This window comes from Rana temporaria, chromosome 3 (assembly GCF_905171775.1).
Source record: "Rana temporaria chromosome 3, aRanTem1.1, whole genome shotgun sequence".
NCBI classification, from domain to species: domain Eukaryota; kingdom Metazoa; phylum Chordata; class Amphibia; order Anura; family Ranidae; genus Rana; species Rana temporaria.
In genome coordinates, this window is record NC_053491.1 from 10066344 (window position 1) to 10084420 (window position 18077).

The 18077-nt window shown below is 47.3% G+C and overlaps 1 protein-coding gene across 12 annotated transcripts in view; it reads left to right on the plus strand.

Annotated features, from left to right (window-relative positions):
* Positions 1 to 18077, plus strand: part of ITGA11 (integrin subunit alpha 11) — a 303932-nt gene that overhangs the window by 187496 nt on the left and 98359 nt on the right. For all 12 annotated transcript variants that reach the window (XR_005747817.1, XR_005747814.1, XR_005747815.1 and 9 more), the window contains 5 exons: positions 1843 to 1991; positions 4579 to 4719; positions 12302 to 12505; positions 14654 to 14784; positions 16027 to 16193. Coding sequence is in view for 1 of the 12 variants with exons in the window: in XM_040342234.1 (XP_040198168.1) it covers positions 1843 to 1991; positions 4579 to 4719; positions 12302 to 12505; positions 14654 to 14784; positions 16027 to 16193 (792 nt within the window). In the remaining 11 variants the exon portion in view is untranslated. The remainder of the gene's footprint in view (positions 1 to 1842; positions 1992 to 4578; positions 4720 to 12301; positions 12506 to 14653; positions 14785 to 16026; positions 16194 to 18077) is intronic.

Genomic DNA, 18077 nt, shown 5'->3' on the forward strand with positions numbered 1-18077 from the left:
TAGCAAAACCTGCGATTGTTGCAGTGGGTGTTACATTGTATGGCAGCCATTATCCAATAACTTGTGTCCATTATACATAATCCCGGGTACTTTGTGAGTTAATGCCCAGCTCAGAATTCTGATCTGAGCCTTGGAACTTCTCTCGGAAAATTGTTTGGGGGGGGGGGGGGGGGATAAGTGTTTTATATCCACAAGGTCCAGGACGGATCTTATTGCTTTGGGTCCTGTGGAAAGAGGCCTGGCCCAATGCCCGGAGCTGCTCGCTGCACCACAGACCCGGTACTGGCTATGGTGGGGGAGGGGAGGGGCGGGTGCACGGATTGGGGTATGTGAGAGCCGAGATCTGATGCTGCACTAGAAATCGTTCTTCTCCCGTACTTCAGGATCGCACAGTAATAGGGTGACCACATTTCCAAACTGACATTCAGGGACACCCCCCCCCCCCCCACTTCCTTTTTTGTGACCCCCCATAGATTTCACTAGTTCATCCTGGGACCTGTAGTTCCTTACTGGTTGGGGGGGGGGGGGGGGTCACATCTTCAGCTCTGAGGGGTTCATGGTGGGACCTGTAGTCCTTCACTTTTGGGGGTCACATCCCCCCAAAAGTGAAGGACTACAAGTCCCAGCATGAACTCCTAATATCTTGACCACTTTAAGACCGCCGAACGCCAATATACGTCGGCAGAATGGCACGGCTGGGCACAATCACGTACCTGTACGTGATTGTTAAATGCCCAGCCGTCCGCCCGTGACCCGGTCCGAAGCTCCGTGACCGCGGGACTCGCGGACCCGATCGCCGCTGGAGTCCCGCGTTCGGTCCCCGGAGCTGAAAGAACGGGGAGAGCCGCAGCTTCCCCGTTCTTCACTGTGGCGCCGTCATCGATCGTGTGTTCCCTGATATAGGGAATCACAATTAATGACGTCAGACCTACAGCCACACCCCCTACAGTTGGAAACACAGATGAGGTCACACTTAACCCCTTTAGCGCCCCCTTGTGGTTAACTCCCAAACTGCACTTGTCATTTTCTTGTGGAAAAAAAAACAATGCATTTTTTGCTGTGAAAATGACAATGGTCCCAAAAATGTGTCAAAATTGTCCGAAGTGTCCGCCATAATGTCGCGGTCACGAAAAAAATCGCTGATCGCCACCATTAGTAGTAAAAAAATGTTTTTTATAAAAATGCAATAAAACTATTCCCTATTTTGTAAACGCTATAAATTTTGCGCAAACCAATTGATAAACGCTTATTGCGTTTTTTTTTTTTACCAAAAATATGTAGAAGAATACGTATTGGCCTAAACAGAGGAAAAAAATATATTTTTTATATATTTTTGGGGGATATTTATTATAGCAAAAAGGAAAAAATATTGAATTTTTTTCAAAATTGACGCTCTATTTTTGTTTATAGCGCAAAAAATAAAAACCGCAGAGGTGATCAAATACCACCAAATGAAAGCTCTATTTGTGGGGAAAAAAGGACGCCAATTTTGTTTGGGAGACAAGTCGCACGACCGCGCAATTGTCAGTTAAAGCGATGCAGTGCTGAATCGCAAAAACTGGCCAGGTCCTTTACCTGCCTAAAGGTCCGGGTCTTAAGTGGCTAATGACCAATTAAAAAAATTGCATTTTTCTCATCATGAAAAGCGGTCGTGTGTACGTGGCATTAGTGGAATTGGCTGATTATTGGGACCTTCATGGTCTTGACCACACACAATATTTTGAGGCAATTTTATCTCGCTTATTGATTGCGCTTACAAGAGTGTGGATAAAAGAAGCATCTATAGATCCTTTCCTATTGTTATATATAAGATCTTACCGTTATCCCGCTATCTCTGAACAGGCTACACGGTCACGTCTCTAATGACACCGCAACGCGTCAGGCTGTATGTATCAGGAGCTCCGCGATTTAATCATACGGGGAAGGTGATCATCTTCAGCATGCAAGGCATGGACAATCTTGTCATCCATCAGTCTCTACAAGGGGAACAGGTAACTACTCCAGAATAATTCTGATTATTACAATGAGAGGATAATGTGACATCCCAGATAGGAAGGATATCTTTCCACAAAATTGTGGCAGTGTTGAATTGTAAGTCTTGTTAACTATCTGCACATTTTCACTGGCACACGTCGTAGACTTGCAGAGCACTTGAAGCACAAAGTTCTAGTTGACACTTTTCCAATTTGTAGCAAATTTGCGTGCCAAGTCTCTAGCAAGAGCAAAGTTGCAGTGGTGAGTCTAAGGCCCCATACACACGATAGAATCCATCCGCAGATAAATCCCAGCAAATGGGTAGATCCTATGGTGTGTACACTCCAGCGGATCTGTTTCCGCGGATATTTCTCCCCTGGGATGGATTCCAGCAGATCGGATATTTGCTGACATGCACAACAAATCCATCTGCTGGAATCCATTCCAACGGATGGATCCGCTCGTCTGTACAGACTCACCGGATCCATCCGTCCAAAGGGATTCCCCGCACGCGTCGTAATGATTTGACGCATGCGTGGAATTCCTTATATGACAGCGTCGCGCCCGTCGGCGCGTCATAATCGCGGCGACGGCGCGACACGTCATCGCCAGAGGATTTCCGCGCGGATTTCAATGCGATGGTGTGTACACTCCATCGCATCGAAATCTGCGGAAATCTTTGAGAGGATTTATCCGTGGAAACGGTCCGCTGGACCGTATCCGCGGATAAATTCTCTCGTGTGTATGGGGCCTAAAGCAGGAGTCCTCAAACTTTTTAAACAGGGGGCCGGTTCACTGTCCCTCAGACCGTTAGAGGGCCGGACTATAGTTTTAAAAAAAGAACTATGAACAAATTCCTACGCACACTGCACATGTGTTATTTTGAAGTGAAAAAATAAAACGGGAACAAATACAATATTTAAAATGAAGAACAAGTAAAGTTAAAGTTAAACCAACAAACTTACCAGTATTTCATTGCAAGCCCCCCTCACCGTCATTTCAGGCCATCATTGTAAGCCCCCCCTCACCATCATTTCAAGCCATCGTTGCAAGCCCCCCCTCACCGTCATTTCAAGCCATCATTGCAAGCCCCCCCTCACCATCATAAATTCAAACCATCATTGCAAGCCCCCCCCCCCTCACCATCATAAATTCAAACCATCATTGCAAGCCCCCCCTCACCATCATAAATTCAAACCATCATTGCAAGCCCCCCCTCACCGTCATTTTAGGCCATCATTGCAAGCCCCCCTTCACCATCATTTCAAGCCATCATTGCAAGCCCCCCCTCACCATCATAAATTCAAACCATCATTGCAACCCCCCCCCCCACCATCATAAATTCAAGCCATCATTGCAAGCCCCCCCTCACCATCATAAATTCAAGCCATCATTGCAAGCCCCCCCCCCCTCACCATCATTTCAGGCCATCATTGCAAGCCCCCCCTCACCATCATAAATTCAAGCCATCATTGCAAGCCCCCCTCACCATCATAAATTCAAGCCATCACTGCAAGCCCCCCTCACCATAATTTTAAGCCCCCCTCACCATCATTTCAGGCCATCATTGCAACCCCCCCTCACCATCATTTCAAATCAAGCCATCATTTCAAGCCCCCCCTCACCATCATTGCAAGCCCCCCCCCACCATCATTGCAAGCCCCCCCCCCTCACCATCATCATTGCAAGCCCCCCTTCTCACCATCATCATTGCAAGCCCCTCTCCTCACCATCATCATTGCAAGCCCCTCACGATCATTGCAAGCCCCCCCCTCACCATCATTATTGCAAGCCCCCCCTCACAATCATTAATTGCAAGCCGATCACGATCATTGCAAGGCCCCCCTCACCATCATCATTACAAGCCCCTCATTGCAAGCCCCCCCCCCTCACCATCGCAAGCCCCCCCCACCACCATCATTGAAAGCCCCTCACAGCCTTACTGTGCCAAACTGCTGCTGCTGCTGTGTCACGATCCCGCTGTGTCATGGAGCTCACAGTGTTAACAGTTCGGGCGCCCTGTGATAAATGTCTCGCCCTCCTCCTCCTAGACTAGCTCGTGTGATAGAGCCAGTCTTCTGTCTATCACACGAGCTGGTCTAGGAGGAGGAGGGCGAGACATTTATCACAGCGCGCCCGAACTGTTAACACTGTGAGCTCCATGACAAAGCGGGATCGCTGTGTTACAACCTGCATGGCATGTTAGGTTTTTGGCCGTGGGTGGGGTGGGCCGGATAAATGTCCTCCGTGGGCCGTACTTTGAGGACCCCTGGTCTAAAGCAAGAGCTCTGCCAGTCTACAGCATGAAAAAACAGCCACACTGCCCCCCTGTGGTGGGATAACTATTGCACAACATAACTGAACCAGAACTTGCAGAATGTTTGCAAAGAAAGTTGATCGGGAGTCATGCAATGCGGACTTGCTGCAATTTTTGAAAAACGCTTGTGAAGCCCGGCAAGTCTAGCAATAGCTTAGCAAGTAATTTTCAAACTTTCAGCACACAGTTCCTTGCTATCTGGGAGTGGAATGAACGGACATTGCCCTTCACTAAACATTTTACTAAGATTGTTGCCACGTGACACGAGTTTATGTTTTCCCCACCAGATCGGGTCATATTTTGGCAGTGAAATTGGCTCTGTAGATGTGGACGGTGATGGGGTGACGGACGTGCTGTTGGTTGGAGCTCCGATGTTCTTCAGTGAAGCGAGGGAGCGCGGCCGTGTCTCTGTATATGTCGTAAGAGAGGTAGGTGTGTCAAAGGAGAATTCTGCAAAAAAAGAATTGGTTAAAAACACAAGTCCGTTTTTTTTTACCATTACTATCCCTTTATACTGGCTTTTTACATTTGGAAATGCAACCATTTAGAAATTGGATGCAAGGTTTAGCACCGGCAAACACTTTTTGAAAGATATTTTACATACATCTATATAGAGCAGACCAAAATGAGGGGGAAAGAGGGACAGAGGGACATTGCTCCAAATCAGGGACAGTCCCTCGAAATCAGGGACAGTTGAGAGCTATGGTAAAGCTACAGTGCGCGGTAATGTACACCGCTTTGGCCTGAGGTGTGGGGGCGCCGGAGCCGAACGGCGCCGATCATAGGCGATCAGCGGTGTTTGGAAATGCTTGGGACTTTACGGCTGTTACCGAGTCTCTCCGGCGCCCCCCGCCTCTGGCCGCATGCATTATTGCATGCCATTGAAGTCAGTGCGGAACAAATAATTTTCGTTTCCATTGACTTTTCAATGGGGAAACTCGCTTTGATATGCGAGTACTTTGGATTACGAGCATTCTCCTGGAACGGATTATCCTCGTAGTCCGAGGTTCCACTGTGTGTGTGTGTGTATATATATATATATATATATATATATATATATATATATATATATACCGTATTTGCCGGCGTATAAGACGACCCCCTAATTTTCCAGCCAAAATGTTGGTTTTGGGATATACTCACCGTATAAGACTACCCTCTTCCTACTAGTCATGCCTCGCCTCACGGTGCCACCATTACATGCCAGACTGTGCCCCATTACATGCCAGACTGTGCCCCATTACATGCCAGACTGTGCCCCATTACATTACCCCTCCAATGTGCTGTTCTCCCTGTCCGCGCTCCGCTCCGTGTCCCCCCTCGCTGTGCCCTTACCTTATCCACATGCAGAATCGCGGCCGTACTGTACGTTTTTTCAAAAGCCGCGCCTCCTACGTCTTCTGTTCCGTGTTAGGCGGAACAGTCAGCTTCCCAGGAGGCACTGTGTTCAGTGTTCGCCTATCACGGAGGCTCTCTCGTCAGAGGCGGACACTAAACACAGGACGAGAGGGCCTCCGTGATAGGCGCACACTGAACACAGTGCCTCCTGGGAAGCTGAGTGTTCCGCCTATCACGGAACAGAAGACGTAGGAGGCGTGGCTTTTGAAAAAACATACGGCTGCGATTCTGCATGTCTTTAGGATAAGGTAAGGTTAGGTTACCGGTGTATAAGACGACCCCGGACTTTCAAGAAGATTTTAAGGGGTTAGAAAGTCGTCTTATACGCCGGAAAATACGGTATACACACAACATTCCAGTGTGGTTGTACAGATCAGACTGGGGTTCTCTGTCCCCCTGTGCCCTTAATAGACACAGGGTAACTTAGTCATAGGAGGTGCAAGGTGGAGCTGAAACAAAGGTTTCCCAACCTCTCCAAGGGATTCTGGGTTCCATGGGCCCCCCACCCAAAGTGACTCCCGTCACACTCCAGTTTTAGTAAATCCCCTACCTAATGTTTGGGGGTTTTCCATAATCTTCAGGTCTTAAAATGACTTTTTAAGTAGGCGTGCAAAAATACAAAAAACGACCCAAGCAGCGAAAATTTGTTGAAGCCATTTGTTGAGTTATTTCATTTCCTAACCTTCTGACTGGAGTGGCCTGAAATCGGATCGGTTCCTCTGGTCAATGCACTTTGCACTGAATTATTAAGTAAACATGAAAGTGCAGCAATGAGGAAGTGAGCTTAAAAAAACGTTCTTCGGTTTGGTTTCGCTGCCAAATTCTCGACCCAAAAAAATTTTCATTATCCGCTCGCCAAATTCTTAGGAAGAAACGTAGCAAAATATTCCTCATTGTTTGTATTATAAAAATAATAATTCACAATGTTTAAAAAGTGCTTCATCCACAGCGCAGCGTAGAGATATCTGTGACCTCCCTTCGAAATTGGCCTTTCCCTACAAATACTGTCGTGCAAAAAGGGCTTTTGCCTCAGATAGTTGACATTAAGCTACCTATTGTCCAATTCTATATATTTGTTGGTGATAATTGTTGTATATTTACTAATAAATTTGTACCAATTTTTTAGAACTACCAATGGTCCATTTAAAATCCCAATTTGAGGAAAAATTTCTTTACTTTCCGTACAAATATGGGCAAATAAATACCATATTATAAACCTTCTTCTCCAATATAATATACAACAATCTTTATTAGCTGGATTCACGTAGGGCGGCGTATGTTTCAGCCGGCGTAGCGTATCGTATTTACGCTACGCCGCCGTAAGTCAGAGAGGCAAGTGCTGTATTCACAAAGCACTTGCCTCCTAAGTTACAGCGGCGTAGCGTAAATGGGCCGGCGTAAGCGCGCCTAATTCAAATTGTGAAGAGGTGGGCGTGTTTTATGTAAATAAACCATGACCCGACGTGATTGACATTTTTTACGAACGGCGCATGCGCCGTCCGTGGACATATCCCAGTGTGCATTGCTCCAAAGTATGCCGCAAGGACTTATTGGTTTCGACGTGAATGTAAATTACGTCCAGACCAATTCACGGACGACTTATGCAAACAACGTAAAATTTTAAAAATTCGACGCGGGAACGACGTCTATATTTACATTGGCTAGGCCAGCTTTTTGTTGGACTAACTTTACGCCTGAAAACGCCTTACGTAAATGGCGTATCTGTACTGCGACGGGCAAGCGTACGTTCGTGAATAGGCGTATCTCGCTGATTTACGCATTCTAGGCGTAAATCGGCGTTCACGCCCCTAGCGGCTGGCGGAACTAGACATCTAAGATACGACGGTGCAGGCTGTCGTATCTTAGCTACATTTAAGTGTATCTCAATTTGAGAATACACTTAAATATACGACGGCGCAGATTCAGAGTTACGACGGCGTATCTACTGATATGCCGGCGTAAACCTATCTGAATCTGGCTAAGTATGTTTATTTCGGTGACATTAGTGTGTTGGGGAACATATGTCTAACTGAATAACAGAGATGTCCACAACGGAATTTTTTATTTATTTTTTTGTTTCGGATTCGTTCGTTAAAGTGGAGGTCCACCTAAAGAAAAAAAATATTAAAAGCCAGCAGCTACAAATACAGCAGCTGCTAACTTTTAATAAATGGACACTTACCTGTCCAGAGCGGCCGCAATGTCGGACAGCCAAAGCCGATCAATTGCTCGTTTCTCTCGGCTGCCCCCGCCGCCATCCTCGGTGAGGGAATCGGGAAATAAAGTGTTGCGGCTTCACTGCCCGATTCCCTACTGCGCAGTGCATCCTCACTATCTTCTAGGACCAGTGCGTTTCCCAGGAGACAGCGGAGGGTGGGGGGGTTTAAGGAGGCATGACTCCCGCGACAGGTATCTGCACCCCCCCCCCCCCGAAAGGTGCCAAATGTGACGCCGGGTCTTGAATAGAAACATGCCGGAAAGTGCCGGTCCCGCGCGCATGCGCGGGATTGACGTCATCGCCGCTTCGGCCACTCACATCGCCGGAGCGGCGATACCCGGAAGTAACCTCCAGGAGCGATGGCTGCGGCTGGAGGGGAAGACGAGAACGGCTTCGGGGGCTTCGATTTAAGTTAAGTAATACATAATGAGCTAGTATGCTGGTCATACTAGCTCATTATGCCTTTATCTTGCAGGTTTTTATTTAAAAAAATAAAAATTGGGTTTACAACCGCGTTAAGGTAATAATTTTGTTTCGTCATATTTGTTATGTTAGAATGATTTGTTTTCAGAATTTGTTTTGTATATTCAGATTCATTTCGTTAATTTGTTAATTTCTACTGTGCCACCCCACTCCCCCTACCTTTACCTCACATGCCCCTTCTTTCTACTGTGCCACCCCAACTTCTCTTGGTCTACTGGCACCTCACTCCCCCTACCTCTATCTCACCTACTCCTTCTTCTTACTGTGCCGCTTCCCCCTAGTCTACTGGCACCCCACTCCCCCTATCTTTACCTAACATGCACCTTCTTCCTACTGTGCCTCCCCAACTCCCCCTAGTCTACTGGCACCCCATTCCCCCTACCTTTATCTCACCTACTCCTTCTTCTTACTGTGCCACTTCCCCAATATAAGCACATAATGAGATCTACAGCAACTGTGACTTCCCCACCTAGGGTGGCAAGCCTGGGCTTGAAGGCCCTCACACCCCCATTCTAGATGTAACCTTTTTATACCCAAACCCAGGCTCCTTAAATCCCTCATTGGCCCTCTCCTTGGCACCCCACTCCCCCAAACTTTACCGCATATATCTCTTCTTCCTACTGTGCTGCCCCAACTCTCCCTAGTCTACTGGCACCCCACTCCCCCTACCTTTATCTCACATGCACTTCTTTCTACTGTGCCACCCCAACTTCCCCTGGTCTACTGGCACCCCACTCCCCCTACCTTTATCTCACCTACTCCATCTTCTTGCTGTGCCGCTTCCCCCATATAAGCACATAATGAGATCTACAGCAACTGTGACTTCCCCTCCTAGGGTGGAAAACCTGGGCTTGAAGGCCCTCGCCCCCCCCCCATTCTATACGTAACCTTTTTATACCCAAACCCAGGCTCCCTAAATCCCTCATTGGCCCTCTCCTTGGCACACCACTCCCCCAAACTTTACCGCATATACTCCTTCTTCCTACTGTGCTGCTCCAACTCCCCCAAGTCTACTGGCACACCACTCCCCCTACCTTTACCTCACATACCCCTTCTTCCTACTGTGCCTCCCCAACTCCCCCTAGTCTACTGGCATCCACTCCCCCTACCTTTACCTCACATATCCCATTGTTGTCCAATTACAGCGCCTGTCATTTCAGCCAATCAGGTGACGGTTAACAGACCCAAGCACCTGATTGGCGGAGAAGCGGTTCAGTGTTAGGACAGCGAATATTAATTTGTTGTTCTGACACACCTGGGTGAACTGTGAGCGCCAAACTTGGCGGTCGCTGGTCACCTATTTTGAAGCCTATTAGAGCATATGGCTCTAATTGTTTATTGAATATTTTTGTTAAGCGTTAAATCACATAAGTATCAAAACGCTACCCGGCGATGGTACCAGGTGGGATCAGAAACACCCCCCGCCGCTGTAATACAGGCGCCTGAATAGGATGCACTAATCTATTCATTGGTCATAGAGAAAATGGCTGGAGAGAGGGGGTGACGCCCGTGCACCCTTATGGACGCACCACCACTGGTGCTGTCTCAACTCCCCCCTAGTCTACTGCATACCTTCCAACCCACTGCTAATAGCAAAATTTCTCTCGATGGAACTACTGACAACCAAACTCTAATTTATCATACACTGAACCACCCCATATCATTTAGAGCAGTGGTTGTCAACTTATGAGATAAAGGGGGCTTCAAATGTGGCCCCTGACAGCGCCAAAGGGCCGCACATAATGTTCAAAATATGTAATGCTTGGGGGGGGACTGTCAAAAACTGCAGACCTAATAGAAGAAATGAGGGTCAGAGAGTGTAGACAGGATACATTGTTGGTGGGGATAGGCTGCAGAAGACAATACCAAACTGGGAAGATGTTACATGAAGCTAGTAGAGATCAATGTTATTACCCTAATCAATGTTCCCAATACAAACTGCTGAGGTCCAAGACCTGCACATCATATACCAAAGGGCTGCATGCGGCCCTCGGGCCACAGGTTGGGCATCAGGGATTTAGAGGCTCCTAATTTCTGATTTCACCCCCCCCCCCCATACTTCCCGTAGGTTGACTACTCACAAACCTTTAATGAGAGTTGGTCCAGTTGGAGTCGCTTTGCAATGCCTTTATCCAACTGTGTCTGGTGCCCAATGCAGTGGCGGCCCGTCCATAGGGGGCGCCCGGGTGCGCCCCCCCCCCCCCCGCTCCTGTAGTCACAAAAAAAAAAAATAATAAAAAAAAACTGGCCCTTTAAGAATTTTTTTTTCCGTTAAAATTTCATTTTTACTAACTGCAGCGCCGCCCCCTCTGGCTCTCGCAAATAACATGCATTCATGCATTGCATAAATGTATGTTATTGTTGCCAGCTGCCGCTGGTCTATTCAGATGGCCGGACCTTGGGCGCCGACAACCTGAATAACGGCAGCTGGTTGGCTGTGCGGAAGTGTCTATCAGAGGCAGCGGCTCTGATAAGCTTTCCGAGTACAGCCCTCGTCTCAAGGATGCTTCTCCTCGGAACGCACGGGGTGCGTTCCTTGGATAAGACTGACGGCCGTCTCAGCCAATCAGGTTCACCGATTCTGGTTATCGGTAACCTGATTGGCTGAAGCGTCATCGAGGGCGGGAGAAGACATCGAGGGACGTGGAAGCAGAAAGGTAAGTGCATTTTACAGGGCACAGCGGCGACAATGGGCACAGAGGCGACAATGGGCACAGAGGCGACAAAGGGCACAGTGGCATCAATGGGTACAGTGGTGACAAAGGGCACAGTGGTGACAATGGGCACAGTGGCAACAATTAAAGGGCACAGTGACATGCACAGTGGCATCAATGGGCACAGTGGTGACAATGGGCACAATGGCAACAATTAAAGGGCACAGTGACATGCACAGTGGCAACAATGGGCACAGTGGCGACAATTAAAGGGCACAGTGGTGACAATTGGCACAACGGCGACAATTGAGGGGCACAGTGGCTGCATTTGATGGCATGGCACAGTGGTGACAATTGATGGCACAGTGGCTGTGTTTGATGGCATGGCACAGTGACTGCGTTTGATGGCATGGCACAGTGGTGATAATTGATGGCACAGTGGCTGCGTTTGATGGCATGGCACAGTGGTGATAATTGATGGCACAGTGGCTGCGTTTGATGGCATGGCACAGTGGTGACAATTGATGGCACAGTGACTGCATTTGATGGCATGGCACAGTGGTGACAATTGATGGCACAGTGGCTGCGCTTGATGGCATGGCACAGTGGTGACAATTGATGGCACAGTGACTGCATTTGATGGCATGGCACAGTGGTGACAATTGATGGCACAGTGGCTGCGCTTGATGGCATGGCACAGTGGTGACAATTGATGGCACAGTGGCTGCATTTGATGGGCACGGTGAGGCTGCAATTTTTCTTTTCGTTTGCGCCCCCCCTAAAATTTTGAGCACCAGACGCCACTGGCCCAATGGGTTGCATGCCGTATACAGTTACCTTTGTTATCCCAAGATATCTTCCTCTTCTTTGATGCTGTGCCTTTTATCCCCTTTGCATTCCTCAAATTAAAAACAATAAAAATTATTTTGAAATTAAAACCTAACCAAGATTCTAACACTTTGGAATTAAAAACAGAAAAGTTTTGCTTGGAGTTATACTATAAAGTGGTAGCATTCAAAACTCAAACAGTAAAATCACAATTACGATGAGATGTCAGGGAGCTATTGTTTCATTTTGTGTTTTGAAAGCAAACGTCTTCCATATGTGTGAAGGAAGGGCAATGATATTCCCACTGCTGAGATTGTTTTGGAATAGCCACTGTTCTAAGAATTCTGAGACTTTTCTTCAGTACAGGGGTTCTCTTCTTCTTCTATTCATTGTACTATATTGTGGAACTGTGTTCTGGTCTTGTTACAGAAACGCTTTGTTCCAGATGGAGCTTTGCGTGACTCGGACAGCTCACAAAATTCACGCTTTGGATATGCCATCTCTGCAGTGCCAGACCTAAACCAAGACTCTTTCAATGACGTGGTGATCGGGGCACCTCTAGAAGATGGCCATAAGGGTGCCATTTATATCTTCCATGGATTCAAGAGAAACATATTGAAGAAATACAAACAGGTACAAATTTGAATTGCTAATTGTTACTTTATATGAATAATAACCATCAAAATTTTCTTAGGCACCTTCCAATTTTTACGGTTTGTATCAAAGTTGACTTGAAAGTAACTATGCTTTCATGGTAGAAAAAATAAAGCAAATAAAAAAATAATATATCATATACAATTACTACACAAGCCATTTTGTAATTTAATGGTACTAAAAATTACCTTTCCATTTTCATCTGTAATTTTCTGTAAAATTCAGTGCAATATGGCAACCTGGAGGTGTTCCATACAACGCCCCCAGAAATGTAATTTCTTGCTTGTGTGATTGGCTCACTGGTTTTCTCAGAAGTCTGCACTAAAATAGTTTTCTACTGAGTGCCCCAAGTCTTCTACTGAGTTGCCCCAAGTCTTCTACTGAGTTGCCCCAAGTCTTCTACTGAGTTGCCCCAAGTCTTCTACTGAGTTGCCCCAAGTCTTCTACTGAGTTGCCCCAAGTCTTCTACTGAGTTGCCCCAAGTCTTCTACTGAGTTGCCCCAAGTCTTCTACTGAGTTGCCCAAGTCTTCTACTGAGTTGCCCAAGTCTTCTACTGAGTTGCCCAAGTCTTCTACTGAGTTGCCCAAGTCTTCTACTGAGTGCCCCTAGTCTTTTACTGAGTGCCCCAAGTCTGCTACTGAGTGCCCCCTGCCATTTTGTAATTTAATGGTACTAAAAATTACCTTTCCATTTTCATCTGTAATTTTCTGTAAAATTCAGTGCAATATGGCAACCTGGAGGTGTTCCATACAACGCCCCCAGAAATGTCATTTCTTGCTTGTGTGATTGGCTCACTGGTTTTCTCAGAAGTCTGCACTAAAATAGTTTTCTACTGAGTGCCCCAAGTTTTCTACTGAGTACCCCAGGTCCTCTGCTGAGTGCCCCAAGTCTTCTATTGAGTGCCCCAAGTCTTCTATTGAGTGCCCCAAGTCTTCTATTGAGTGCCCCAAGTCTTCTATTGAGTGCCCCAAGTCTTCTATTGAGTGCCCCAAGTCTTCTACTGAGTTCCCCTAGTCTTCTACTGAGTGCCCCAAGTCTTCTATTAAGTGTCCCAAGTCTTCTACTGAGTTGCCCCAAGTCTTCTACTGAGTTGCCCAAGTCTTCTACTGAGTTGCCCAAGTCTTCTACTGAGTTGCCCAAGTCTTCTACTGAGTGCCCCTAGTCTTCTACTGAGTGCCCCAAGTCTTCTATTGAGTGTCCCGAGTCTTCTACTGAGTGCCCCGAGTCTTCTACTGAGTGCCCCGAGTCTTCTACTGAGTTGCCCCAAGTCTTCTACTGAGTTGCCCCAAGTCTTCTACTGAGTTGCCCCAAGTCTTCTACTGAGTTGCCCCAAGTCTTCTACTGAGTTGCCCCAAGTCTTCTACTGAGTTGCCTAAGTCTTCTACTGAGTTGCCCAAGTCTTCTACTGAGTTGCCCAAGTCTTCTACTGAGTGCCCAAAGTCTTCTATTAAGAGCCCCAAGTCTTCTCCTGAGTTCCCCAAGTCTTTTACTGAGTTCCCCAAGTCTTTTACTGAGTTCCCCAAGTCTTTTACTGAGTGCCCCAAGTCTTTTACTGAGTTCCCCAAGTCTTTTACTGAGTGCCCCAAGTCTTTTACTGAGTGCCCCAAGTCTTTTACTGAGTGCCCCAAGTCTTTTACTGAGTGCCCCAAGTCTGCTACTGAGTGCCCCCTGCCTTCTACTGATCTCCATAAATCTTCTATTGAGTGCCCCAAGACATCTACTGCACTTCTTCTAATTCAATGCATTATACAGGTTGGTAACATTGTCTAGTTTATCTGCTTTTCAATACATCTATGATTTGTTTTGTCATTTTTAAAGTGACTCTATTGTTTTTAGAACAATTCATTTTTTGTTCAGTTAAAAAGATTATATTAGCTTTAGATTTGATCCAAAGTGGTCATCATGGTATCTTACCAGCCCCTCAACATTTTAATTTATGTGCCCAGAGGTGGCCATGGTCAAAAAGGACCCTAGAATTTAGAATTTTCGATCCATCTATGGGCAGCTTAAGACAGTAATTGTGTCACCACTTCAAATGATTGGTAAACTGCAATACCTGTATATTACATTTGTGTTTTTGGGGTTTATTACGCTTTAATTCTGTTTTTGTGTTCTTGTCTTCTCAGCGCATTGCTGCAGCAGACTTGTCACCCACACTGGCCTATTTCGGCTGCAACATTCATGGAGAGATGGATATGAACGAGGATGGCCTGGTGGATCTGGCGGTGGGCTCTATGGGAAATGCTGTTCTTCTCTGGTGTGTGGATGATATGTGTACCAATACAGCTATGATAAACATTCTTCTAAGTAACTAGACGTTCTGCAACATGTAGTCCATGATTTCAAGTTCAACGCACCCAAAATGGATATCTAAGTAATGCCACGTACACACGACCGTTTTTCATGATGAGAAAAAATTAAATTTTTTAACCACTTAAGGACCGCCTCCTGCATATTTACGTCGGCAGAATGGCACGGCTGGGCACAAGCAAGTACATGTACGTCCTCTTTAAGTGCCCAGCCGTGGGTCGCGGGCACGCGCGCCTGCGGCGCGCTGCCGCAACCCGGTCCGAAGCTCCGTGACCACGGCACCCGCGGACCCGATCGCCGCTGGAGTCCCGCGATCGGTCCCCGGAGCTGAAGAACAGGGAGAGCTGTGTGTAAACCCAGCTTCCCCGTTCTTCACTGTGGCTCTGTCATCGATCGTGTGTTCCCTAATATAGGGAATCACAATCAATGACGTCACACCTACAGCCACACCCCTCTACAGTTAGAAACACAAATGAGGTCACACATAACCCCTTCAGCGCCCCCTTGTGGTTAAGTCCCAAACTGCAATTGTCATTTTCACAGTAAACAATGCATTTTAAATGCATTTTGCAGTTTGGATGTTCCCGCTCACCAGGGATGAGTTTGGGTTCAGTTCAGAAGGCAGCTGTTAGTGCCGAGCCAATGAGTTAGTGACCTAGTATGGCCATGACCAGGGCAGGACTTAGGGTGGTGTCGCCCCCTGGGCTTGAGTATTGATTAAAGTAACCCCTGGAGCTGAGAAGTTGTTGAAGGGGGGTGCCGCTGATCGAAGTTGTTGAGTATGGGGGGGTGGCGATCGTAGTTGTTGAGGGGAGGGGGGTAAAGAGGACTTCTTAACTTTTCATCAGCAGCTGCATTGCGCTTCCTGCTTCCTTCTCCCGGGCCCCCTATTGGGCGGGGCCCATGGGTTTGAGCCCAGTCAAGCCCAATGGTAAGTCCGGCCTTGGCCATGACAGCCTCTGTTGACCTCATGGGGCCGGGCTCCACACAGGTCTCCTTCCTGTAGCCCCCTTTTGGCAGCCCCAATGACATCACACAATACAAACTGAAACACATGTAACTTTCTGTACTCCACCATCATGGCCGCCATCTTCCTGTTCTGAAGTGGGTTTGCTATATGATTTTTGTTCAAAAAAAAGGAATGATGGTCATTAGCAGTTTATCGATAACATTGTAATTTTATTGGCAGGACTCGCAGCGTTGTGCAGATTAATGCGACCATTCGATTCGAGCCGCCGAAGATCAACATTTTCAGTAAAGAGTGCCACAGGAATGGACGGGAAGCCACTTGCATGGCGGCATTCATCTGCTTCTCTCCAATATTTAAAGCACCCCAGTTCCAGGGGCAGAGTGTGGGTAGGTGACCCAATGTTATGTACTATGCCGAAGGAATAATACAAAAAGTGACATCTGAGCTGTGAAAAAAAATATTATTATTAACCACTTGCCGACCGCCGCCACACACATATACGTCGGCAGAATGACACAGGCAGGCAAATGGGCGTACGAGTACTTTCCGTTAAATTTGACGCCTTGCACGTGCGAGCGCCACGCTGCACGAGTGTGCCCACGGGGTCCCGCGAACTCGATGTACGCCGGCGCCCAGCGATCGTGTGACCGAGAGGTCTATGTGTGACGGATCTCAGATACCCCAGGTGGGCACATCCGCCAGACCTGTGTCTCCTGTCCTCCAAACGCACCCGCAGCCTGCAACCCCGCCATAACCAGCCCTTAACCCAGGGGTCCTCAAACTACGGCCCGCGGGCCACATGCGGCCCGCGGAGGACTTTAAACCGGCCCGCCTGACCCTGACAGGCAATGCCGGTTACACAGCGATCCCCGCTGTGTCACTGAGATCAGTTCGGGCGCGCTGTGATAAATGTCCCGCCCTCCTCCTCCTAGACTAGCTCGTGTGATAGAGCCAGTGTGCTGTCTGTCACACAAGCTGGTCTAGGAGGAGGAGGGCGGGACATTTATCAGCGCGCCAGAACTGTTAACAACAACAGCGTGAGCACAGCGTGACAGAGCCAGACCGTGACACAGCCCAACAGCACAGTAAGGAGAAGGCTGTGAGGGGGTTACAATGGTGAGTGAGGGAGGGGGGGGTCTTGGCTTGCGATGGCGATTTTGTGATGATGGGGGGGGGGGGGGGTGATGATGGCTTGCGACGGTGATTTTGTGATGATGGGGGGGGGGGGGTGATGATGGCTTGCGATGGCGATTTTGTGATGATGGGGGGGGGGGTGATGATGGCTTGCGATGGCGATTTTGTGATGATGGGGGAGGGGGTGATGATGGCTTGCGATGGTGATTTTGTGATGATGATGGCTTGCGATTTTGTGATGATGGAGATGATGATGATGATGATGATGATGATGATGATATTGATGATGATGATGGCTTGCGATTTGATGATGATGATGGCTTGCCATATGATGATGATGATGATAATGACTATGATGGCTTGCGATTTGATCATGGCTTGCGATTTGATGATGATGATGATGGCTTGCGATTTGATCATGGCTTGCGATTTGATGATGATGATGATGGCTTGCGATTTGATGATGATGAATCATCATCATCAAATCGCAAGCCATCATCAAATCGCAAGCCATCATCATCAAATCACAAGCCATCATCATCATTGATGATGGCTTGCGATATGATGATGATGATGATGGCTTGCGATTTGATGATGGCTTGCGATATGATGATGATGGCTTGCGATTTGATGATGGCTTGCGATTTGATGATGATGATGGCTTGCGATTTGATGATGATGATGATGATGGCTTGCGATTTGATGATGATGATGGCTTGCGATATGATGATGATAATGATGATGATGGCTTGCGATTTGATGATGGCTTGCGATATGATGATGATGATGGCTTGCGATTTGATGATGGCTTGCGATTTGATGATGATGATGGCTTGCGATTTGATGATGATGATGATGATGATGACTTGCGATTTGATGATGACTTGCGATATGATGATGATGATGGCTTGCGATTTGATGATGATGATGATGGCTTGCGATTTGATGATGATGATGGCTTGCGATATGATGATGATAATGATGATGATGGCTTGCGATTTGATGATGGCTTGCGATATGATGATGATGATGGCTTGCGATTTGATGATGGCTTGCGATTTGATGATGATGACTTGCGATTATATTTTTTTTTTTATAGTCCGGCCCTCTAACAGTCTGAGGGACAGTGAACCGGC